At 36.9% G+C, this 27,349-nt stretch overlaps 1 protein-coding gene across 9 annotated transcripts in view; it reads left to right on the top strand.

The window, feature by feature from the left end:
- Positions 1–27,349, top strand: part of DNAJC24 (DnaJ heat shock protein family (Hsp40) member C24) — a 79,905-nt gene that overhangs the window by 28,788 nt on the left and 23,768 nt on the right. For all 9 annotated transcript variants that reach the window (XM_036105473.2, XM_078058268.1, XM_078058267.1 and 6 more), the window contains exons 3-4: positions 15,396–15,534; positions 26,436–26,504. In XM_036105473.2, coding sequence (XP_035961366.1) covers positions 15,396–15,534; positions 26,436–26,504 — 208 coding nt within the window. The remainder of the gene's footprint in view (positions 1–15,395; positions 15,535–26,435; positions 26,505–27,349) is intronic.

The raw sequence follows: 27,349 nt of genomic DNA, 5'->3' as shown, positions 1-27,349 counted from the left end.
TCGAACTCACAACCCTGAGATCAAGGATCACATGCTCTTAAGACTGAGCCAGCCAGGTGCCCCCTAAACTAGGGACTCTTAATCTGAGGTCTGGTGCTTTTGGGGATCTATTTATTCCTCAGTTGTATGCAATTGTGTATCTCCCTTACCCTAGCTTTTTATCTCATTCTTGGAAGAGTTCCTCACTCAAAAAAGTTGAGAAGGACTGCTCTTTGTACATCCCTGTAGCTTTATCTGCTTCACAGGTGACTTCCAAATTCCCCAGCTTCCCACCTTTCCCCTTGACTCCTGCCTTCTATTCTCAGCATCTTTAGCATCATTCCTCTGGAGCAAGTGCTGCAGTAGTGCAGTAGTTTTCATATTGTCAGTCCTCCTGCCTATCCTCCCTACCCATTCCATCCTACCATCAGGGTAAGTTGTTTTTGTCTTTGAAACAAAAATATTATTATGTCTCTATCATGCAAGTAATGGGGAGTTTTAAGTAGGGAAAAGTCCATGTTAGTGTACTAAAAACTTCCTTTATGATCTGAACGCAGTTTCACTTCTCAGCTTTATCTCTCATTGCTTTTCTTACCCAAACATTCTTTTACTCCTTTCCAGTATAACTTAGTATTCTACTCATACCTGTAATGTCCATCTTAGTACTTCCTGTCTTCTGTTTGCTGTTTCTCTCTCCCTGGGATGCCTTTCCCTTCCCTCCCTTCCACAGTTCTTCCCTCCAGGCCAACTCCTATTCATCCTACAAAACCCAGCTAAATGTCACTTTTATTAAGAAACCTTCCCTAATTTATTCTAAGTTTAACACCCTTCCATTCTCTCATCTTTTTTTAACACTTCATCCTTTCCTTTGTATTATAATGAATTGTTTACGTATCTGCTTTACCCCACTGGACTTTGAGTCTCTCAAGGCCAGAGATTCTATTTTACTCATCATTGGATCTTCATTGGCTAGCACAATATCTGACTTGTAAGGTGGTTAGTAAATATTTTTGGAAGGGATAAACAGATTCTTGGGCTACCAGTCTTGCACGTGGATTATATTTTCTCTATCTGCATCAGAAAATCTTAAAAATGTTAAAACATATTTTAAATACCATGTTTCAGCTGTTAACTGTTGCATGAAACAATGGCTGAGTTGTTGACTGCTTCTTTAGGCAATATTTTACTAAGCATTAGGTGGCAGTAGTGTGTTGTACTTAACTTAACCTTTGTAATTTTTTTTTTTTTTTAGCATTTGTAATCTTAATGTAGTGTCAAAGTGTAAAGGACACAGTGGTAGTACTTTTACACCTAACTTTTTGTAACATGATCTTGTTTTCAGCTAGTAGGGGGTCCTACAAAAATGAACAACAAATCCAGCCATGTCAGTCATTGTGTATCTCTCTTGCCTACCTAAACTGTATTCAGATTCATTATGGAATTACTACTGCACCATCTTAACAACACTTCCTCACCAACTGTTTAAAGGCTGTTTCATAATAACAGTGATTTGCAATAAGGAAAACCAAAAATTATCTCAGAGGATATGTGTTTTCTCAGCATCCTCAGAAGCTTAGTTAGGCCTCTATTTCAGAAAGAGTAGATTAAGTTCATTGAATTTAACTACAGTTATTTAAATGCCTTTTTTTTTTTAACTCATGAGTTTCTGTCAATACTAAAGTCAGTTCTCTTGTTTATTGTGTTTCATTTTAGGTGAATTTCCCTCATCACTAGGTAGGTAGAATTGAGAATTGCCACCACCTTTCCAGGGTTTTGCATTTTATCACATCATCAAATTTAGAACACTCATGTAGGAAATGTCAATGCTTTTAATATACATTTCATTCCCATTGTAGTTTTCTAATAGCTTATAAAGTTAAATCAATAGAATTTATATTTTACTTAAGGAAAATCTGTATATTTTAGGTCCATGGGAGCATTTCTACAAATAAAAGAAATAGATAACTTGTAGAGGAAACCATTTCAGTGTTGATTCAAATATAAGCTATGTAAAATAAAAATCTGTGACATTCTCTTTCTCATGTCTTCTTATTTTCTTTTCTATCTCAAGGGTAGAGTACCTGAGGGAATTCAAAGCCAATGTACTAGTATCATTAATGTGGCAGAATGATCAATTAATAAAAGAAGAGCATGAAAGTGTTGACAGAACACGCTACCTAATTAGTACCTGGTGACCTTGATGGCCACAGAGCAGAGCCCAGAGTTTCTGCAGGAGAGGAGCTCTGTAGGATCTGTAGCTGTATGTCACCACTCTGACTTAGTTTGGCCTCAGTTTCTTAAGTTCTTAATTATACAAAAACCATGCCTTCCCTGAACCCAGAGGGCACGTGAAGTTAGCCACTGGGGGATGCTGGAGGCAGAGCGTTTGTCCTGGAATTCTCTGTGTAGCTAGCTCATGTTGACGATCATGTCATCGAAAACTTGTCTGATAGGATTTTGGGGGTAGCGGTGTCTAGCTTTTTATTTAAATCGAATATAATGTAACCCATTGCACAAAATTTAAATTTTTTGTGTGTCTTATGTGCAGAGAAACAGGTTGTATCACACTTGGATATAGTCAACAAAGAAAAATAGGCATGTGACTAGCAAAAGGAGTTGGTGCAAGATTATATTTTAGAGTTAGTAGATCTCCTAGTTCAAAATATAGTGGAGAGATCGGTCTTGGCTTTGAAAGGGTTTTGCATGGATTACCATGATTGTGTTACTCAGCCTCATATTTTACCTATTTCATTTCTTCATTTCTGTGAATCCTGTTCCTACAATCTACCTCTTAATTCTTTATTTGAAAACGTCAACACCTACTGTAAGTATTGCATGGCTTTGTTTTCCTTCAGTGTTTTTCAGTCTCTTGCCTCGCTTTTTCCTTAGCCTTTCATTTCTTCTTCTTCTTCTTGCTCCTCTTCTGTTTTCCTTCCCCTTCTTCTACAGTCTCCCCTTCCTCTGCCTTCTCCTATCTTCCTACTCACCTCCTCCTCCTTTTTCCTTTTCATCTCTTTTAGCTCTTCTTAGAGCTGCCAGTGATTATATTGTATTGACATTTAGAATATTATAGAGACATGTCAAAGAAGTTTTAAAGATAACTATGTTCAGAAGACTAAAAGGTCTCTTTAAAAATATGGTGGTTGAAATGACTCTTTCAGAGAATAGAAGCAATCATTAGCAATTCTGGTAGACCAAAGAGATTCTACTTCTTTATACTGTTCTGTCAGTGTGACTGCCAGGTAGTCACACTGAAGCCTTACTCTCAGGCTCTCTCTGGGGACCATGGGACTGTGTTACAATAGGATTCTATTATAAATAAATTCATAGGACTATTCACAAGAATTCCTTATTAAGATCAGTTTTTATGTTATGGAGCCAAATTTAGAGATCTAGGAGAGCATACTGTTTTTGTCCGTATATTAGTTATTCACCAACATTCACAGAGGAACTAAGGAAGGTAATTTTTATAGATACTTAAAACCACAAGTGTGGAGCACCTAGGTGGCTCAGTTAAGTGTCCCACTCTTGGTTTCAGCTCAGGTCATGATCTCAGGGTCATGAGATCCAGCCCTGTTTCGGGCTCCATGCTAGGTGTGGAACCTGTTTAAGATTCTCTCCCTTTCCTCTGCCCCTCCTCCTATCTAAAAAAAAAAAAAAAAACAACCCAACAAGTGTGCTTTTTAATTAATTACTGTATGTATATATGTGTGTGTGTGCATATGCGTACATATATATCATCCTTGTCCAAAATGGGCAGATGCACAGAAACAGAAAGTAGATTAGTAGTTGCCAGAGACTTGGAGGGAAAGGGGAGTAGAGAAGGACTCTGAACGATGCAGGGTTTCTTTGTAGAGTGATGAAAATGTTCTGAAATTAGATAGTGGTGATGGTTGTACAACTCTGTGAATATTCGAAACCACTGAATTGCATACTTTAAAAAGGTGAATCCTATGGTATGTGAATGTATTTCAGTAAAGCTGTTACTTGTTAAATAAATAAATAAAGGTCAGAATCAGACCTGTAAGGTTTGATGAACTTGGAGAAAATAAAAAGTACAAGTTTATATCAGAAAAACTAACAATTTTTGAAAAGGAGAATGGCAGTATTAACTCTCTGTCTTAATAATTTCACTTAAAAATAAGACTATAATAATATGGGCCCTACTCTGTAGGATCAGTTGTGATTCTAGTCACACAAATTCTTGTTATCTGACCCTAGAAACACTGCTTTAACTTACTATTCACTCAAATAACATTACTTGATATTTTGCCTTTCAGTTTCTTCAAATATAAAACAGAGTTTTGTTTTTGAGTTCTGCTAATTACAAGCTATCAACAAACATTGGTAATTTAGTGTTTAAAAAATAGGTGTAGAGGGGCACCTGGCTGGCTCAGTTGGAAGCGCATGTGACTCTTGATCTCAGGGTTGTGAGTTAAGCCCCACGTGGGGTGTAGAGATTACTAAAAAGATGAATAAACTTTAAAAAAGAAAACAGCTGTAGAAGGACGTACTTTTGGGGAGGTAGAGATAGCAATGAACTGGGGAAGATCTATTTAGGAAAAGGGGCTGCCCTTCCTTGTCCTTTTAAAAAAATATATCAACTTAGGAATTTCTGGTTTTCCAAGGTAGTGAAAGATTAGGTTTTGATATGAATAATTGTGCCATCTCTTCTGATTGATGATCCAAGGACATTCTCCCCTCCCCCATTGTATATTTGGAAGGATAATAACCATTGCCAATTGTAGCAAGCAGGATCAAGGAGAAGTATGGTAGGAAGACTTTACTGCACCTGAAGAATATTAGACAAGGCGATTCTATACCCTTTCCTTTCTTCTCCATCCCTTTCCTTCCCAGATAAATCCTTGTATGGAGGGCTATTGTGGAAGTTTGTTGTGTTGTAAAATGGTGGAGGGAACCTGCTCTCCCTCAGCCCTGGTTTGTTACAAGTTGGTTAAGAGACCCCGTTGCCTGCATCCTTTCCTTCTATAAACCTCAGGGGCCCAGTGGTAGGGAGTGCCGTGGCCTCTGGCCTCTCTCCTTCCACGCTTGATTCTTGTCTTCTGGCGGGTGGTGGCGGTACTACCACCACAGCAGAATGGAGCTGGCAGGCCTCCTGTCTCTCTCTCCGATGCGGAAGGAGAGGGGAGTTCTCAGAAATGGCCCTGGCCTCTGCGGCAGCTGATCAGAACTCCCCCAGTGCATTTCAGCCGGCGAGTGTTGACATACATTAGAGGAGTTTTGTGGGGAGATTGGAGGAGAGAAGAGCTTGAGAAGCTGTTTTGTGAGAGAATCAGATGGGGGCGTCTCCCTGGCTCAGTTGGTGGAGTATGTGACTCTTGATCTTGGGGTCGTGAGCCCCACGTTGGGGATAGAGATTACTTAAGAAATCAAAGTTTAAAAAAAAAAAGGAGAGAAAAGGCAGTGGTTGGGAGAGGTTTAGGAAGTGTTGGGAGGGTCTCCTGTGACTATCATAGTGTTCAGAGAATAAGAGCAAAGAAGTGCAGTTATTTAGAATTAACTTTTAGTGACTGAACTGTCTTTTTCTTCGTCTTGTTTTGGAAGGAGGGAAGATTAGGGATGTGATAAACACTTTCGGGGAGAGCATCCTTGGTTTTCATAAAATTATCAAAGATTAAGAAACTACTAGTTTTCATGAACTATTTTAATAGAGCCTATATTTAATACTTTGGTAAATCAGAAGAAGTTCTTCACCAGTAAAAGCGTTGGACAGTTTTATTCTTGCTGTCAGATACTATTGTGGTCAGATGTACAAATGTCCTCTTACATAATTCCCTTAACTTGACCTTTTCAATTTTTTTTCACAGCCAGTGTCTAAAGAAGTGAGTTTTTACTCTCTTTAGAGGTGATGAGTACCTCAAAGTGTAGTGAGGACTGGACTCATGAAAGCAAGAAGACTTCAAATCAAAATGACCCACAATAAGCTTTTATTCAATGTTTATATGTGTGCCATGGTTTGAAGTTCCTCAGTAGTATTCTGCATTATAGTCTGTTTGGAATGTGTATCCACTGTGATGTCATGGAAATACTACATTGGGCCTATTGGGGCTTGGCAAGACGTTACTTGAATGTCCACAGAATCATTGGCAAAAAAATGCAAAAAAATGCAATGCCATCCAGCTCTCTTTTTGCAGAGATACTGGTAAGGTCTCCTGGTGTTATGATACTCTCTTTTTGGTAGTACAGAATTCATATAGGAAACACGAACACTTTCCTTTTGGGAAAACTGGTGGGGGATAGAGAAAAGGATATTAAGGACCTTTTTTTTTTTTTTTTTTAAAGATTCAACCTTTTCCATATTCACACATCCCACAGTTACACATCCATTCCTTTTTTCAAGTATACTCTTGAATTCATTCCTCTTAGTAAGTATCTGTGTAGTCTGTATCTCATTCTTCAGTTTGGAGAATATTTGAAGAAGACCATTGGGCTGAAGCATATCCCCGAATCATATCTGTCCATGTGTCAGCTGAATAGAATGACATATAGTTAATACTTGTTTACTAGGAAAGAGTGTGAGAGCAAAGATACAAAGTGAGTAAACCTAAAATTTGCTCCTCCTTCCATCCAGTGCTGACTAAAATCAGGAATTTTCAGACTTTGTACTTCTGGGGAAAGTTACATGTACAACTTAAATAAACAAGTATTTATGGAGGATATTTGTGCAAAGGGGCATTGTGCTAATCTCTGCAGGGATACAGATAAAGTTAAGATACAGTAGTATTAGGTGTTTTAAGGGAGGGTTGAGTCCACAAGTAACTATCAATTCCTTTAAAATTAGGATTACTGAAGGAGTTCGAAAGGACACACACACACACACACACACAGATACACATGTAGGCTTCATGGAAGAGATGCATTTTAACTGGTGGGGGATGTTTCAGTGGAGACAACAGCATAAATAAGACAAAGTTATGCATGTTTAAGGAATGATATCTGAAGGACTAATGTAGAATGACTAGACATAATGCTGTATCTGTAATACTTGTAATAGAGCTGGAATGGTAGGTTGAGGTTCTTTTATTGGAGGACTTTACCTATAAGAGTAAGAACTATGATTGTAATTCACTGTACGGTAGGTTACCTATTAAAATTTTTGAGCAGGGGAATGACATGGTCAGGGTTTTAAGGCAAGGCACATGAACTTGGAAGCAGGAGCGTGGATTGGAGAGCTATTAGAAGTGAATGCTAGAGAACAGGAAAAAGCTCCTCATTTTAACTAGGTTTGGCATTGGGAATGGAAAGGACATCGTATAGGGAGAATTTACTGAATTTGGTGATTCATAGGATGAGGGAAAGGAAGGTTACCCTGATAATTGTAGCCTGGATTAATAGGAAATATATTTATTATTCTCTTATTCATTCATTCATTCAGCTTTTATTGAGCATAGTGGTGATTTTAACAGAATGAGGAATTCAACAGGAGGTGAAACTAATTTTAGAGTCTGGATGATAAATTGGATTTTGGATATGTTGAACCGGTAGTACTGATAAGATAGCATTTAGAAGGTGTTTTGAAATTTGGTTCTGGAATTCAAGAAAATTTGAAGCTAGAAATAGAGAGCTAGCATCCTATTAATGGTATCAAACTCCTCTTTTACACGGACGAAAACCAAAGTGCTGTGTCCTCAGGGTCCACACTGATAGATCAAATAATATCAGTATAACAATTTGGGAATTTTTGTTTAATTAAATTTGCTCAGAGTCCTTCTCATAGTTGATTGTTACTTCCTGTTTACAATCAATATTTTATAAATCAAAACAGCATAATCACACATCACACATGTGTAGTAAAGGGTTAATGTATGATTCGCTAACTTTTTATTTAATTTTAGATTTAAGTAGCAAGCTATTAGTAAAATAAAGCAGTATGTCCTTTTGTTTTTTTTTTTAATATTTTATTTATTTATTTGAGAGAGGAGATGGGGAGAACAAGCAGGGGGAGCAGCAGAAGGAGAGGGAGAAGCAGGCTCTCCGCTGTGCAGAGAGCCCGATGCGGGGCTTGATCCCAGAATTCTGGGATCATGACCTGAGCCAAAGGCAGACACTTAACAGCTGAGCCACCCAGGTGCCCCGCAGTATGTCCTTTTAAAAAGGAATGTAAGAAAGGCATTAAAGGGGTGTCTGGGTGGCTCAGTCGGTTAGGCAGCTGCCTTTGGTTCAGGTCATGATCCCAGGGTCCTGGGATTGAGCCCCGCCTCGGGCTCCCTGCTCAGCAGGGAGTCTGCTTCTCCCTCTCCCTCGGCCCCTCTCCCCTGCTTGTGTGTGCTCTCTCTCTCTCTCTCTCTCTCTCTCAAATAAATAAAATCTTTTTTTTTTAAAGATTTTATTTATTTATTTGACAGAGAGAGAGATAGCGACAGCAGGAACACAAGCAGGGGGAGTGGTAGAGGGAGAAGCAGGCTTCCCGCTGAGCAGGGAGCCCGATGCGGGGCTCGATCCCAGGACCCTGGGATCATGACCTGAGCCGAAGGCAGACGCTTAACGACTGAGCCACCCAGGCGCCCTCAAATAAATAAAATCTTTAAAAAAAAGGAAAAGAAAGGTATTAAAACTGGTGGACCTCTGCTTAGGTGATCTGAAATAATACCTTATTGTATAGTGGTCAGTTTAGCATAAAACTGTCTTATGCACTTTCTTTAAAGAAATACCATTTCATTTCAACTTTACATGTTGCTTAGTCATTAAAAAAGGTCATTTGGAGTTAATGAATATATGAATTTGCACTAAAACCTTTTGGAAGTTGCTAGAATTTTTACAATGTATTGTAATATGCTCTTCTCACAACTTATACATACTTTAACTTTTGTCCTTTCTAGTAGAAAAACATTTGTCTCTGTGTTAAGCCTATCAGTGGACATTATTGCAGTGTTCAGTAGCTGAAGCCTGGTATAAATTGTATCCTCCTCTAAAAATAAATCAACGGGTTAAAATACCACTGGCATATTGTTCAGATTTCATTAGCTTCTTCATCATTGATGTTGGCATTTGTGCAAACAATGAAACAAACGGGCTGGCATTTATGATTAGTGAACAAAAGGTATCGAATATCAAAAAATTTATGACTTAGAATACTTTATGTAATTTTCATTGTAGTGGTCTAGGTTAACAATTGAGGGTGTCACTCTTTGAGCATTTTTTTTCTTTTTTGTGTGTGGATACCTACTTGGAAGGATGCATCTGTCAAGGAGAAATATTTACAAAGCACTAATTTTCTGACTTGCACCTAATTCTATGTTTTAAGCAATAGAGGCTAACAGTGTGCTTCTCATACTTTAGCATGCATGATAATTGCCTGGAGAGTTTGTTGAAACACAGATTCTGGATCCCACGTACTCCCCTCCACCCCCTGCCCCAGGTTTGGGATGGGGCCATCTTCTAATGAGCTCTCAGATAATGCTGATGATGCAAATCTGAGGACCACATTTGAGTTTCTCTGGGCTGACACATTGTGATAGTCACTCTGTAATTAGTAATTTAGAAACTAGCACTTGGAATTATTATATGGAGAAAATCTAAAATCAAAAAATGTTCCATATTGGACAACCCTTTGCCATAGAATCTCAGGTAGTCAGAATTAAGAGTCCATAATGAAAGCATTAGTTATTAATTAGATAATTAGTTAGGATATAGATAACACATATTAATCCTGATATAATATTACAGAATTTTCTGTATATCTTGTAGTTGCATGAGTGATCTTATATTTTCAGATCAAGACAGTTTCTAATCTTTTGTTTGTGTTCATTTTTCTCATCCTCAATTAGTGACATGGGGACTTAAAGAACATAGGTCTGTGTAATTGATAAATTTTCCCCCAAAGTGAGGAGGTTAAACAGATCATAAAGTTGTGAATATCAAATCATTTAAGAATAGTAAAATAGCAGTTTGCTAAAGCTTTGTAGACAGACACCTCTGTACTGTTGTAATAAAGTATCACAGAGACACTCACTCTCAGTATTTTTAGTATTGTGACATATTTATGATATTTTAATTTTGAATGTACTGTAGTCCTCAGCAATACTTAACTTTTTAAAATGTTTCAAAGTTTTTGGAGGTTGGCATATGTACTTGGAAGTAATAAAACTATACTTTTATGTCTGTAATTTAAACTTTCACTAATTTGTATTAGTCTTTGCATTAATTTTCTATGTTTTAATTGTATTTTTCTCTTAATATTGGAAGAAATTTCTCATTTTCTTTATGGCTTGGAAAGATTTTCTAAATCTCAATAATTTTAGACATGTCTAAAGAGGTTTTTCTATTGAGATGCAGTCAACATAAGTGAAAAATGCACAGCTCTTAAGTGTTCAGTTTGGTGAGATTTGATACCATATAGCCACCATCCCAAACAAACTATAGAACATTTCTGTTCCTCCAGAAAATTTCCTGTGCCCCTTTGCAGTTAATTTCCACCCCCTATTCTCACCTGGAAACCAACTTTTAATTTCTATCACTATAGATTTGCCTGAATTTAAATTTCATATTAATGCAATCAAATAGTATGTACCCTTTCGTTCTTGTCCAGTGTAACGTTTTAGATATTCATGTATGTCACTGAGTATATCATAGATTTTTCTTTTTTATTGTTGAGTAGAATTCCTTATGTATGGACATACTACCGTTTATCCATTCTCCTGTTGCTATCAACTTTATGGTTCCAGTTTTTGACTGTTGCAAATAGGCTGTGAGTACATTGTTTTGTAAATCTTTTAGTGAGCATATGTTTATATTTCATTTCTCTTAAGTAAATATCCAAAAGTAAATATCCAAAATTATTTGACCACAGAATAGGTTATAGGTGTGTCTTTATAAGTAATTGTCAAATAGTTTCCTCCCAGAACCATATTTGAGTTCCAGTTATTCCGTATCTTCACCAACATTTAGTGTTATGTCTTTTTTATTTTAGCCATTCTATTAGGTGTTTAGTGATATGTCATAATTTTAATCTACATTTTCCTGTTAACTAATGAAAAAGTTTGAGTGCAAGTTCATGTGCGCATAGTCTGTTCATCTATCTTCTTTGAAAAGTGTTTTTCCCCCTGATTTTTAATTAGTATGTCTTTTTCCCATCGATTTGTAGGATTTTGTTGTTGTTGTATGTTCTATTTCTTTTTTAAGGGTTTTATTTATTTTGAGAGAGAGAAAGCACGAGCAGGGGCAGGGGCAGGGGCAGAGGGAGAGGCAGGCTTCCCACTAAGCAGGAATCCTGATTCAAGGGCTCCATCCCAGGACCCTGGAATCATGACCTGAGCGAAGGCAGACACTTAACTGACTGAGCCACCCGGGCTCCCCAATTGTTGTATATTCTAGATGCAAGTGCTTTGTTAGATATATATTTAGTCAGTTTTTTTTTGGTTTTTTTTTTTTTTTAACCAGTCTGTGGCTTGTCTATTTTCTTAATGGTGTCTTTGCTGAGCAGAAAGTTTTAAAACTTTGATGTTCAGTTTATCCATTTTGTGTCATTATTGTTTGTGCTTTTTGTTTTCTGTCAAAGCAGTCTTTGCCTACCCCAAGGGGCAAAGATATTCTCTTGTATTTCCTTCTAGAAGCTTTATGGTTCTGTGTTTTACATTTATGTCTATGACTCATTCATCTTGTGTTAATTCTTGTATATGAAATGAGATAGGGATTGAGGTTAATTTTTCCACATGGCATCTAGTTGTTTCAATTCAATTTATTGAATTCCATTGACACCTTTGCTGAAAATCAATTGACTATACATATCTATATCTGTATCTATATATCTATCTCTCTATATATATGGTCTGTTACTTCTAGACTCTTTATTCTGTTCTACTGATATATTTAGATACAGTACTACAGTCTTGATTACCATAGCTTCAGCTTTGTTGTTTCAAGATTCTTTTGCCTGTTCTAGATCCTTTGTATTTCCATATAAACCATAGATATATTTACACAGTGTATGATTTTTTGTAGCTGCCAAAATAAATTACTACAAACGTGGTGGCTTAAAACAACAGAACTGTATTCTTCCACAATTCTGGAGTCTAGAAATCCAAAATCAGTGTAACTGAACCAAAGTCAAGGCTCTAGGGGTAGGAGTACATTCCTTGTCTCTTCTAGATGCTGGTGGCTGCCAGCATTCCCTGGCTTATGGACTCATCACTCCCAATCTTTGATACCATTATTTCAAATCCCTCTCTGTCTCTCTGAATGGTCTTCATACCATCTTCTCCTCTGTGTGTCACATCTCCCTCTGCCTCTTTCTTATAAGAATACTTTGATTGAATTTAGGGCCCACTTTGGTAATTCAGAGTACTCTCCATTTAAAGATCTTCAAGTTCTATCTTCCAAGATCCTTCTTCCTGATAAGGTAACATTTTACAGGTACCAGAGATTAGGACCTGATATCTTTAGGTGCCATTTTCAGCCTACCACAGAATGTGTTATTCTCTTTTAGACCTTCATTTTGTTCTGGAACTTGCTGTCAAAACAGATTGGACTGAGGCTTTTAGCACCCTAAATGACATATTTATTTTCTTGCTAATAATTGCCATTTCTTAATTGGACTCTGTATCATAGAATAAAATTTATTGCATTCTAATAATAGCACAACAGATTAGACCTAAAAGCCTCAGATAGTGAGTTGCTTATTTAAAATAGCAGTCAGGAAAATAACAAGTTAGTAAGAAATGGAATTATGCTCGGACTGTCGTAGAACTCAGTAAAATTTAGTGATAGCTTTTAGTTTTGGGTGGCCACAAACTAATTCTTGATTTTGTAGGGCTTTCTTGGCAAGGCTTGTTACAGAAATCTTCTTCACGTAGTGTTAGAAGAATGGGTCAGCTAGAGAACTTTAATGTAGCAAACTCTTTTTTGGTGTGGGGATGTTGCTTAAATATTAGCCCAAATGTAGGGACTGCCTAGACCTCGGTATGGGAATGACTTTTATGAGCATCATTTGATAAATCATGACCATAAAAAGATGAAATAGTAAAGCCTTAGTTTCCCTTTCTTTTCTTCAGTCATTATATTAATTAGCTTAAATATTTAAATGTTGATAACTGTTAAATTTGGCATAGGAAGAGAAATAGTTCGCTAGAGGGAAAATGGAAGCCTAATTCTCTTTGTTTGCCCTATAATCTTTCTCTCAGCATGCATAATGTTCTTCTGTGCAACCAGATAACACAATAGCTTTTGCTCTGCTAGCGAGAATCATCAGCAGTGTGAAAAAGTTCAGCATGAAAACAAATTCACTGTCAAAACCAGTAGTCTACATTATGATTAAAAATTTACATATTTTCTGAATTCTGGATTGAGGATTGAAGTCACTTTACTTTGTGTTACTTGCCACAATTCACTGAGTGACTTTGGCCTTAGCAACTTGGATAATACATGACGTTGCACTTTTCAATTTTTTGTGTTCTTTCAATGTCTGTGAAATAGTCAATGAAAGAATTTAAGTGGTTATGCCATTATTAATTGATGAGTATGTGAGCGAACCATATTAATGTCATGAAATGTAAAAATGGTGGGGTTTTTTTTTTTTGCCTGTTTTATTATAAAAACTTTGAAGAAAAAGGACAAGAACTAAAGGAGGAAAACTAGTCTACTAGTTCAAAGGAAATTCCTAAGGTAACTTTTAAAACTAGGTATGTTCTGTAACATATTTGATAAAGCATTCAGAGTAATTACTGGTGGCAAATTCTAGTTGAATACTATCAAGTGGTTCCTTGTTCACTTGAGTGAAAAAATGACACATTTGACCTAATATCTGCTACTATGATCCCTACATTATTTAAGTGAAATGTCTCTACATTTAGATAACCTTTTCTCGCTTATTTGTTGAAAGACTGCTGAGGGGCGCCTGGGTGGCTCAGTTGGTTAAGCGACTGCCTTCGGCTCAGGTCATGATCCTGGAGTCCCAGGATCGAGTCCCGCATCGGGCTCCCTGCTCAGCAGGGAGTCTGCTTCTCCCTCTGACCCTCCCCCCTCTCATGTGCTCTCTCTCTCTGTCAAATAAATAAATAAAATCTTTAAAAAAAAAAAAAAAAAAGAAAGACTGCTGAAATGCAAATGACTGATTCTTTCAGAACCAAGAAATAAAAAGAGAAGGAAGAACCACGGAGAATATAGGGGAAAAAGGAGATAATATAACTGAGATATCTAGTAAGCCACATTTACATTAGCATTTGAGAATGGAATTGGTATAAAATGTTCTTGTTTTGACCAAATACTTTATTTTTAAAGATTTTATTTATTTATTTGACAGAGACCTAGCGAGAGAGGGAACACAAGCAGGGGGAGTGGGAGAGGGAGAAGCAGGCCTCCTGCCGAGCAGGGAGCCCGATGTGGGGCTCCATCCCAGAACCCTGGGATCATGACCTGAGCCAAAGGCAGATGCTTAACGACTGAGCCACCCAGGCGCCCCTTGACCAAATACTTTAAACAAACTACTGCATATTGAAAACATTTTTAAAAATTTCTTAAATTTGGAAAACACAAGTGAGAAAGATTTACTAATGAATTAACTTATATCCAAATGTTTTGTTGAGTTCTTTAAAGTTGTTGCTTACCAGGGCGCCTGGGTGGCTCATTTGGTTGAGCGTCTCACTCTTGGTTTTGGCTCAGGTCATGATCTCAGGGTCTTGAGATCGAGCCCCATGTGGGGTTCTTTGCTGGGCCGGGAGTCTGCTTGAGGTTCTCTCTCCCTCTCCCTCTGCCTCTGGCTCTCCCCCTTCTCGTGTGTGTGTGTGTGTGTGTGTATGTGTGTGTGTGTGCATGCGCACGCATGCTCTCTCTCTCTGAAATCTTTAAAACGAAAACAGTTGTTTCTTACCAATCTGCCCTAGAATAACTGTTTTTCAACAAAAATTTATGTTTGGGGATTTGTAACTTTAAAATCTTCAGGGCTGAGCTGGAAGATGAAAGGTATTTATTTTCAAGTATGATTGTATAATCTCCTTTCATAAGAAAAAGCTAGTAGTTCATTTGTGATGGTTTTTACAGCTAAGCACCTTATATAAGGAAAGCTTCATACTCTGCATAGTTTGTGTCCTTTCTTTGTCATGTCCTGCTCGTCTGCACGTACCTATTTCTGTTTGTGTTAGTTATCCTCTCTAGGTAAATTGTCCATGAGACCAGTGATTCCATCAGCAAATTATCCAGAAAATGCTGTCTTTGCATGTTGTGACAGATCATGTCACTGGTGGATTTATAGATACTCCAGTGGTCTAATTAACCTGGCACTTGTCTCCTGTGCCCAACACAGTTGTCTCATTGCCTTGGCATCTTAGTTTTCATCTTCTCATCACCTTCTTTCTTAACTAAAACTTAGATTTACAAGTTTTGGGTTTTTTTGTTTTGTTTTTGTTTTTAACCTACCCCATCAACCCTCTCTATTCACCACCCCCTTTATTTTTGATTGGCAGTATCATCCAGATAAACAAAGTGCAGATGTGCCAGCAGGAACAGTGGAGGAATGTATACAGAAGTTCATCGAAATTGATCAGGCATGGAAAATTCTAGGGAATGAAGAGACAAAAAAAGAGTATGACCTGCAGCGGCATGGTGGGTACTTGGGGTGAGGAGCCACAGTACACTGGCAACTCTTTGAAGCGCAGTCTGCAGCCTTTCCTGGGGAGCATTTTCCAGCCTTCGTACCAAGTTATTATAGCCTTCTTTACTCTCCCCCTCCATCACTGTTTTAACTCGGTCTTTCTCTTAGCAGTGATTATTGTGTATCCATTGAGAAGTTAACAAAACTACTAGGATGTGGCTTCTTAGGAAGCCATGAAAGCTACTTTTTCTAACTAATGAAAAATGTTTAATTACACATTTCTAATTAATATGTTTGATAATTTCTTATTGTTAAATTTAATTATGTACTGATTCAAATTTTAATTGTAGCATTTTTAACAAGGAGTAGTATATAAATGACCATCAAAAGGAGGGTATGATAGGGGATAACATCATAAAGCACTCTGCTGTCTTTCAGGCTTGTTTTAGGCTAGGTTTCATGATTGTCTCCTGAATAAACTATTCTTTATAAGATTGCTATAAATGGTATTTTAGGAATGCACCTTTCCTAAGCAGTTTTAAAAGTCATTTCTTTTATGTGTTTTAGAAAATAGCTTCTTAAAACAGTGACAAGCTCTTGTGAGAAAGAAAGGGAAAAATGTAGGTCAGGTTTGTCACACATAGACCGCAGTTACACAAAGTGATAGGCTGTCTTTCAGCACTGGCCTTGGGATAGGAGTCCCTCAGTCTTCTCTCTGAACCTTCAGTATGCACCCTGCATGCTAATGGTGGGGAGTCAATAATCAGTTACAGCCTGTGGGGAAAACACTCAATTGCTCTGCAGTAGCGCACCAGGCTCAGCATTGACTCGAATGTGTTGATAAAAGCTCACTGTCTCTGTAGCTGATGATTAAGTCCCCTCCCATGCCCTACACTGGCACATCGTCAAACCTAACAAAATGATTTTAAGGCTCCTACTACTAAGGTTATGAAAATTTGATTTGAGAAACGAGGCTTACTTCTAAAACACAGCATTATAGGATAAAGCCAATGATATGTATGGAATACCCATGTTTATTTTCAGAGGGAATTGTACTGATAAAATTAGGTATTACAGGCAGTGTGTGATATCTTTGGGTATAAAGACTTCATGAGCTATTTATTTATATACTGGAGAATTTAATAGTGACTTTCATCATACTAATCAGCTCTAAAGCCCTTCTACTTTTCTAAGACTGATGAGCTTTTTAAAAAATATTAAGAAACTGAGGAGTATATCTTTGCAATGAATTTGGATTAATTTTCAAATATGGCTTGAATATTGGGTCTTATCTATTTGGTGCATGTATAAGTATCTTGCAGATGTTGTATTTCTTTTGTAAATATGTTTTACTTCTGGCAAAAGAATGTACAAGCGGTTCCATTTGTGGATGAATTCTATTCATAGATCTATCTTTTTAACCTCGGTTCACATGATAGGATTTCTGTGAAAGTGCTGAAGCTAATATATACGAATGTGTCGTGTGTGAGAAGTTACCAAGTGTTTTTGCCCATCTTTACCAGTCGTTACTTTGTGGGTACCAGTTTGCTTAAGAGAAGAATAATTCACAAAACTACGTCAAGGGGGGTAAGGAACATACTTTCCCTGTCGCTCTGCATTTTTGCCACTCCACAGCCTGTGTACCTTTAAACTGTCAGTAAAACTGACTAGAAGCCCACTACCGAAAGAGAAAAGAAGCAGGGAGAGATCAGGAATAAAAAACTAATGTCTCTTGCTAGGGAATAGGGTGTTGGTAGACGAGAAATGGAGAGAAATAGGAAACAGGGTTAAAAGTGAGCAATAGAATTGCAGGAAGGAAAGTTTAAAAAATGTTGTAAGAACAAATAATCAACAGCTTCAAGCCTTTCTCATTGCCTTTGGGAAGTACTTGTAAAAGTGGATTTCTTTTGAGCTTTGAGTCATTGGTTTGAAGGTTTTAATGGAGGTAACTGCAGCCTACAGGGTCACGGGGGACTCTTGTAGGTCATTGATGGGGGCCACAATAACATTTAGACAAAGTGAATACAGTGAGAGTTGGGCCTGATTCATGATATGGATAAATAGGCAGATCTGCTTGGAATTACATAATGTTCAGTTTGCTTTGCAAGTTTTTCGGGCAGGTTCTAGGAGGAGAGTGGAAATACAGCTTTTCATGACCTTTTAATATGTCAGACCTAAGTACGAAGTATTTCCTTCATTACCAGCAGCTCCAAATGGTGAGAATACTTTACTTCAGTTTTAAATTGAGATTGGATTGCTGTTTAGATAAGAAGAAGTCTCTTATCCAAATATAATTTGCTGTTTTTAAGCCTTTTGTACTAGAGCTATTTTTAAAAAAATCTCGTAATAAACCTAGTTTCATGTGGTCATTTCTTTTGAATGCTGACATTAATTTTTCCTTCTTGACCCATCTTCAGTAATTGGCTCCTCAAAAGAAGGAAATGAACTTGAACTTCTAACAGTGAGGATTTAGATTTGATAGAAGGAAAACCTTTGAGAGTGATAATTTGTTAAAGACCAGGATAGGTTACCAAGAGAGAGAGAATTTGTTATAACCAGGTCAAAGCACTCCTTTTTTCTGGGTCACCCCCTGGGGACATGGAAATAGCTTTGTTATACAGAACTCTTTTTGCATGTGGTGATAGTTCACTGTAGAACTTTTTTTTCATAGGGTGTGCTTTAAATATGTTTGTTTCCTGCCTTCCATTAACTTGGAGTATAAAATAAATTTGAGCTCTGTCATACTTAGGAAGGAGGCAAGAGATGTTTTATTTATATGTTGAATGCTTTCTCATATTTCACAGCTCAAAGTTGGTGCTCTGTTGTAAGGAAACCCTCATCAATATTGCCCACAACCATTTATTTCCCTAAAAGATCATTTAAAGGGGCCCTTGACATCCATATTTTTTTGCTTCACAAAAGATATCAAATGAGTTCTAATAAAAAAAAAGTCTAGGGTAGATAACCCCAGTAAAGTACATATATTTTTTCTTCCCCATTTCCACATATCTCTTCTTAGTTGGTATTTTGAGGGCAATGTCGGCCAGACTGAAGAAAAGCAAATCTAAAAAAGGATGAGTAATATTCAGTTCCCAGATATTATGCATTTTGAAAGCAGTGTTAACTAGTGAATTTAATCAATTAGTTCCAGTTGGCATATTTACCTTCTTGTTTCTAAGGATGTTAGAAACTAAGGATGTTTCAAAGGCTTGTTTCCCATGTTCCCTTGAAAGGCATGTAGTTATTGTAGATAAGGCTTTGCATTTCAGACAACCAGATGAGCACTTTGGAAAATCTTTTCTGGATTTATAAAATGTTTAAATGAATGATATCTGTTGACTAGATTTTGGTGCCCTTATAAACATATGGGGAGTTTTCTCATATATTAAGCACATTAAAAACACATCAGAAGTATATCATGGGAAAATAATAGGGATCATGATTCAGTTGCTTTGTAATACGACAGTCACACAGATCTCCAGTGTCTCAGTGGCTCTGACCTGAAGTGAAACAAACCTTCAAATGAAGTCAGTCAGATTAAATAATTTTTTAAAAAAATAAGTGAATTGTGTTTGGAATCCTTGGTGGTATATTATTTTATATTAAGATGTATCTTGGTTTTCTTTTAGTGAATTATGTTGGTAATGTGGAGTCTTCACCTTACACAGTCAGACAAGTGCTTGGATACCCAAAATAGCCTGGCTCAGGAGATTGGGCCAGACATTGTAAAGTCAGTGTGTCTTTACTCAAAGCTAATCAGCTACTCTCCCTTAGCTAGATACAAAAGGTCATTTCTGGTGTTGTGTTATACAATTTACCTTGTCCCTTTTATTAGGATAAATATTTGAGAATGGGAGATAAGCAAATTGTGGGCCAAATACGAACATAATCTTTAAAAATCCCACCAACGTTAATGTGTCAACATGTAATTTCTTAAGCCCAAATAAGAATCCTTCCTGAAAAGCAAGTAAATGCTAAAGACTGATTAACTCTATAAGAAGGGAAATAATACTTTTAAATGTAGATAATGTGAATCTGAGTTAACTTAAGAAGAATGACGTAAGGCCAGTAGATACTTGTGTAGATTATGTGCTAAAACTGACCCTTACAAAATACTTGTATTAGTCAGATTAGAGTTTCCATCTATGATCATATCAGTATTTCCATTTGATTTTAGGAATTTGAAAATTGGCTGTAAAAATGTGCTTCAGGTAAAACTTGAAGATAAGCATCAGGGGGCATGTTTTTTTTGGTGACTGTTTCTGGGAAAAGTACGTATGTGAAATGATGCAGAAAATCTATCTAGACAGTTAGGGACTGGCATTTTCTTCAGAGGGAGAAGAAAGTATAGAGAAAACTTTCTGTGAGGGTCCTCCCGCTCCATCTTATTTGTCACAAGGAGGTGCCTACTCAGGTTATCTTTTACTTTTACTTGAATGCAAATATGTGTTTTGCAGTGAAAATGTAATTCTTTTCTCAGTGGTTTTGAATACAAATTTGGCTAGTTTCAAAGAATGTTATAGAAACCTATGGGCAAGATTACAGTTATAATTCTGGCATACTTGGACACAGTTGGGAGCTCTGATTTAATACTAGTGAAAATGGAAGATTTAAGGAAGTTTGTGTCTCCCACTTTAACGTCTCTCCCAATTTCTACTTGGGTACTTGACCAATTGAAATCATTGAGTCTTAACCCAAAACGGGGTTACATTTCTCATTGCTTGTTTTTTCCCTCAGACTTGAAACCTTCATTTCATATTACATTCTGATTACTTCTACTTTGCTCAATGTACAACCAATGAATTAGAAATGAGTGTTGACATTCCTTTTTTTTTTTTTCTGTGTGATCTTTTTATTCTCACAGCTATCATGGTAGGCCAGTAGGCTGGACCCAGAGTATTACACATACCCATAGCTGCTAATTGGCCTTCTCCTACAGTCGTTTACATTTTCATTGGTCTAGCTTTATTCTCACTCCTCTGTTTAAGAACTTTTATAACCACCCTCTCCCCAACACATTTACCCATTCGTGTAGAATTTAAATGGGACAGAAACTTTGAAGTTTGTTTCTAGTTACTTTTTCCAGACTTATCACCAGTCACAAACCCGATGTGAATCTTCTACCCTGGTTCATCTCGGGGCTCCCAAACACGTATGCCTGTGCTGTTTGTCATGACTCAGAATACCCTCCCATTCTGATTCGTCAGTTTATTTTTTGTTCAAGTTTGAACTCAAGTCCTCCTATCCACCCCCAACTCCCAAAGAAAGCTAGCTTCCCCTGACACTCAAACCTACCATCATTTCTAATCTCTGAATCTAATCTATAAATTAATAATTTTGAATTTTTTCTCTGTGGTTCCTATCTTTTGGTTTTGTTTGATACTTCAGATGGACTGTGGCTTTGGTAATAACAGGTAGATTTTAATGGGACTGACGATAGCAAAGTACATCAAACTTCTTAACACTGTCACAGATCCAGACAAGGTCAAGAGTTGCTGCCTCCCTACACTGTGGTACTTGAGGCTTTCCCCTCTCATAACGGATTGGTGTTTAGTTATTTTCTTACGGTTTGCTATGAACAGGTCAACACAAACATTATGAGAAAGCAGTTAAAGTAGCTGCCGTTTATTGAGCACTCTGTCTGTGGTAATGGTCTTTCAGTCATTGTTTAACAGCTTCTTAAGGGAGATATTAATATCTGCTTTCCAGAGAAAGAATCTGAGATTCCGAGGGGTTAAGTAATTTGACTAAGGTCACATGGCTAGTAATTGATAGAGGGGGAGTTCAAAGCCATTCTCTGACTTTCAATCATATTGTGCTGTGCTGTCAAGTTTCGAATAGATGTGTACAACCTCCTAGTTTTAGTTCCAGGTGGGCAAGAGTGAGTGATATTTGAGGGTCAGGACGAGAGGCCGGGCCAACCTCTGCCGCGGTGTGACCTGTTGCGTAGTGAAATGTGCACTTCAGGGGCCGGGTTTCATTTGGTGTCTTTTATGAGCACCGCATGTATGCTCAGTTTATAAAAGCCCCACAGTTCTTCCAAGTCCATAATTAAACTCCAAGTTTGTAATTTTTCCTTGCTATGGAAAGCCTTGCAGTTGTGGCTCTTTAATTTCACCTGGGAAAGGATTATAGAGCTTTCTGATTTAATGAGCAGGTTTCACGTTAAATGTTGTCTGATTCTGAATCTCTTACCAAGGTAGAGACTGTTCCAAGAACAGAGAGTGTTAAGGATAAGGAAACTGATTCCTTCAAGTTAGTTCCTATATGAAAAATTTAATTACGTCTAGTGAAATGATTTTTAAGAATGAGACGATTGTGTAAAATTAATTACTTGGTTTTAAAACAGCAAGATACTAAGTTAGACCTAAACAAAAACACTACTGTTTGCTTTTTACACACAGATGACTTCCGTTAAGTGTGAAATAAACTTTATTTTAAAAGGCATAAAAATAAATACAATAGACTACTTGCTAAATGAGAGCATCCTGGGGACTTGATCGCTCGAGTAAGTTACGACATTGCTACACATGAATAGTAGGGACTGAACTGCAGATGGACTAGATCTTTTGGCCAGTATTGGGTTGAATGAGACTTTTGATATCTCAGCCATAATGAATGAAGTTAAATTCCTCTCCACCGTAGCTTTTTGTTGCTGTTATTTATTTTTACTTATTTATTTGAATTGTAGCTACAGTTAGAAAAGGTTTCCTGGGATTAGGAAGTGTAATTATTTAGGCAGCAAAAAGTTGTTTTAGAAATTTTACTATCATTACGAGGAAGTTTTAAAAGGCTGGAATTCCATTGTCTTGTAAGAAGTAAGAAATATTTATTGATTCCCAAATGGAGCTGAAAAAAACCTTTCCTCTTTTAGAAAGTTGTGAATGACCCAGCGAGAGCTCTAGTAAGCTTTACTGAACCAAGCTGCTAATAGTTATTTAATGTTATTCTTCAGTGTGAAAGAATCTCCCTAGATTTTCCTTTTAATCTCTTTGAATTGCAGGCTCATAAACCTCTCTGATGAGTCCTGCCAGTGTTTTCTTAGATCCCACCGTTGAGACAAAGGAGCCACAGAATTCTTTCACCTCTTGTTGTCAGACAAATCCAATAGAACACAAGGTCAGAAGGGCCTGTACTTCTGAAGGTTGAAAGATTCTTTTCCAAGTAACCACATAAATTATTTGATTTTATCATTATATTCCACAGGAATCTCTCTTTATAATGCATTGCTTTCTATATGTAAGTAAATTTGGATCTTTTTCTTGTCTCCATATTTGGCTAAGCTTTGGATACAGCACAGGATGTGAACGGACCTACATACCTTAGAAAAGCTGAGCCCATTTACTTCAAAAGAATTAGGAATCATGTAGTGTAATTGGACTTAAGATAGAGTACCCAAATGCCACGCATTGCATTTTCTTTCCAAATGGCTGGGTTTGTTTGTTTTTAAGTTACTACCATTCTGGAGCTAAGATTCCAGATTTAAATCTTGTACCTATTCCTTTAATTAAATCGCGAAGTCAGTTTATGTTTTCTCAATATTTTTAGTAGTGTCATGTTAACAGGAAAACTTTGAGATAGAATTTACATTTTCAGATACCTATTGAAATACTTCATTGTAATGAGCAAAAATATTTATAATATGTAATACTCAAAAGAAAAGGAACTTACCTACTTTGCAGATGCCATGCCTGATTAGAAGACAATTATCAAAGCTAATTACAGGGTTCCTGTGAGTTACTTTACAGGCTAGGGAAGAATTAAGTTTTCTAATTATAACGACAATGGTGGACAAGCAGAGATCATTGTTTAAAAAGGAAAAAAAAAAAACATTGATTTGTTTGTGCTTCTTCCTTGTAATCGTAGTTAGGGTGGAAGTTGCTGTTGCCCCATTCCCTGGACACCTGCCTCTCAACAAAGGATCGGGGTCACCTCCCCACCCCCTACATTTAGATTCACCTTTTACTTGTATGTGTACCCCTTCTGCTCATTATACAGTTCTCCAGGGATCCAATTTTCCCTGAGTTAATCACCCCCAGCCTTTTTCAGAAGTTGTTAGATTACCGTCTTTTCAAGGAATACACACTTTCTTAGGCTTTTAACTTCTTTTCCCTAACTTTTGTTTCCTTATTTCTATTAAAAAGGGTAGCTCTTAGAGTCTCAGCACACTACCTTTAAAACTTTTTGTTGAAATGTATCATACATGCAGAATAGTGCACCAATCCTAAGTATCCAGCTTGATGGATTTTCACAATAAACATACCCATCTAACCAGCACCCAGAAGGCCCCCTGTGCCTCCGGGTAGTCAGCACTTTCCCTCACACCCAACACCACAGTGTCATACAACAACTCAGGGTAGTTTTGCCTGTTATATTTTATATAACAGGGAATCATATAGTATGTTCTCTCTTGTGTCAGATAGGACTTTTAAAACCAGAATCCCCCAAACTTGGACTGTTCCACATAATATTGAATGATCAGATCAAATAGATATTTAGACAGCCACAGAACATGAGAATATTTTTTAATATACTTCTTTTAACTCTGACCTTGGGCAAAGTACTAACCAGTTTTGCGTTCTGTTTTCCCTCTTATTAAAAGATACCATGTAAGTTGACCTGTCAACTAAGAAATAGCTTGCTACTCTAAAGTTACTGTATATAAAGAAAAAAATTAAAATGTAAAGGCCCCTTTTTTTGAGGAAGTAGAATAATAGAGAGGTGCTCCATGTGAAACAGCAACTAGCTGAGCATAACAGCTTCCTCGTGGAGAGGCACGGCAGTATGCTGACTTCCTTGGCAGTTATCTCTGCCAGTTATTTTTCATTTATTATTTTCAAATAAAAATAGCATAATGGATATATATGAATGGGTTGTCTTTTTGTGTAATTGCTGTATTGCAGGTGTCCAAGATAGGTTAGATTAAGGCTTATTCCTCTTGTCATTACTTCTGCCTTGTCTGATTTGCTTTAATTGATTTCAAAATTACTGAAGATATCGATCAGATACCCTGGAGTATAGCCGGCTTGATTGTAAATTATTTACATCTGTTTTTCCTCTAACTACAGTCTGTTAAGTGCCAATTACCCCCATTCCTTAATCTAAAAGTGTTTCATTTCCCCATTCAAGCAGACTTACCTTAGTCATTCTAAGCAATTGAAACATATGATTAAGATTTTTTTTCTCTCCATGGGACTTTTAGGGAGAATTTTTAAAAAACTAAAATACTGAATAACCTATAACCAAGTGTGCTTTATGTAGAATGTGGGAATTGTTTTGTTCAGAGATTACCTCACATACTGATACAGTCCGTATAAGCTATTCAGTGGGCACAGAGATGGAGGAACTCCCCCCGACCACTGGGCAGAGTCTTTAGTCTTTGGATTTTAGGGTCCGTTTAATAGACTGTTGGTACCCAGTAAATATGAAGTGATACAGTATTTGACATACTTAATAGAAAACCACAGTGAGTTCAAAATATTGTATAATTTTTTCATCTATTTTAAAATTGTGTAACTCACCAATAAATTTTGAACAGGCAGTTATTAAATATAATTAAATTGTAGGCATTCACACAACGGAACAAAGGAAAGCATTCTCAGCAAGTGAACAAGAGACTAGTGAGACAGCTAAAGAAAATTTCATTGGGGTGAAGGGTGGATTTTAGTAGTTTCTTTTAAGCATCGACCTCTAGAAGAAGAATACAAGCATACATGAAGTATAACATGCCTTTAAAAACAAAGACAAGTGCTTATCTGTTAGTTGCTGTCTTTGTCCCAAAGTATACTTGTTTTAAGCAAGAGTACATGCTTCTACTACCTAAACTACACACTTACTAAATTTAGGTAGAATGCCAGGCTTCTTTGAACCTTCCACCTGCAGGGAAAACTTTGGCCTAGGAAATAGCAATAGAACATCAACACAGTACAGTAGTATTGTATGGTTATTGAAACCTTTTAAAGTAAGTCTAAAGTTACCTATTTCTCTGTTGCAAGCAATTAAAAATCAGATGACTAATAGCCCCTTACATTTGGTTAGAGCTTTATTCTTTAAAGTACTTGTAGACTGATCTCATTTGATTAGAACAACACACTGGTATTAGTCTGCTCTGACTGTCATAAACAAATTCCATAGGCTGGGTGGCTTAAACAACAGAAATTTATTTCTCATAGTTCTAGAGGCTGGAATTCCAGATCAAGGTGCCAGTCAGTATTGTTCCTGGTGAGGGCTCTCTTACTGGCTGTAAATGGCCTCTTTCTTGCTGTGTCTTTGATACTTTCCTCGGTGCCTGTGCATGGAGAGAGACCCTCTCTCTTCCTCTTCTTACAAGGCCACCGATCTATCAGATTAAGACCCCACTCTTATGGTCTTATTTTACCTTTGTTACCTCCTAAAAGTCTTATCTCTAAATACTTCAATGTATGAATTTTGGGGGGACACAATTCAGTCCATTAACAACCCCTCTGAAGTAGATAAGAGATAGCTCAGTATATCTAAGGTGTATTTCTAAGGTTAGATAGCTGGTAAAATATTACAGCTAAGGTTCAAAAACAGTTATTTTTGCACAACTCCATGCTTCCTTCCTTAGTTACAGGTATAGTTTGTCTGACAAAAAAAAATTCCCTATCTCTCACAAAAATAGGGGTTACTAATCACAAGGAATCACCAAAATCAACTCCATGGCTTTTGCATGTTGCATATTTGTGGAAAATAGGATAGATTTTGACTGTTGAAGTTCATAAGAAGTGGACCCCAAGTCAGGTAGCCTTAAAACTGCTGTCAGAAGTAATAAACTAAGTTTTTAAATGGTAAGTAAATTACAGCTGTAGTCACCGGGCTGTAGTTGTCTTTTCAGCATTCTTCATGGTTATGGTTAAAGTGCTGAATAAATGTCGCATTTTATATTTTACAGAAGAGGATCTAAGAAATATGGGACCAGTAGATGCTCAAGTATATCTTGAAGAAATGTGTTGGAATGAAGGTTGGGATTTTTTCTCTTGACTACAGTAAAGAAAAATATTACGGATTTTCTTTGAGAAGAAAAACTCTCATAGGATATTTGGAAATCTAAAAAAATAGTAATAGCTTGGCTTTCTAAATATATATATGTGGGTGGTTTTAGGAATATTTTTCATTCTAAACTTCAATTATTGATGTCCCCCATATGACTCATTTCTAGTTATTTTTCTAGTCTAATTAGATGTTAGGTATAGAAGGTTTCATAAGGTTTTCTTTTTTAAATTACTTGGGTTTTGATTTACTTTCCATCTGTGTAATAGGGAAAGTAAAGTTAAAGAAGATAATTTTTTCCATCCTTCCTCTGTTGACATATGAGATGAATTCCTATTAAAATTTTTGTTTATTTTTATTTCTTTACATGGAATCATAAACTATCAGGGCAGGGCTTTTAATATTATACTCTTCTGCTTGGAGCTTGGTTTTTACCCTCCCTTTTTGATTTTATGTCAGGTGAAAAAGAAAAATTTGTCACTCCCTTTTACCTACCATGACATCTTATCTTTTTCCCTCTTCTATACCTAGAATTTTATTTTATTTTATTTTTTATTTTATTTTATTATTTTTTTTTTTTTAATTTTATTTTAGAGAAAGAGAGTGCACGTGGAGGGAAAGGGACAAGCAGACTCTGCGCTGAGCCCGACACAGGGCTTGATCTCATGACCCTGAGATCATGACCTGAGGCGAAATCAAGAGTCAGACGTTTAACCAACCGAGCCACCCAGGCGCCCTCTATTACTAGAATTTTACGACTTAAATCTAATTTCTCTACTGTTCTGATAGTTTTCTGAATTGCTCTGGTTAGACACT

The sequence above is a fragment of the Halichoerus grypus genome, chromosome 11 (genome assembly GCF_964656455.1).
Source record: "Halichoerus grypus chromosome 11, mHalGry1.hap1.1, whole genome shotgun sequence".
Taxonomy (NCBI): domain Eukaryota; kingdom Metazoa; phylum Chordata; class Mammalia; order Carnivora; family Phocidae; genus Halichoerus; species Halichoerus grypus.
This window is presented reverse-complemented; position numbering and strand designations above follow the sequence as displayed.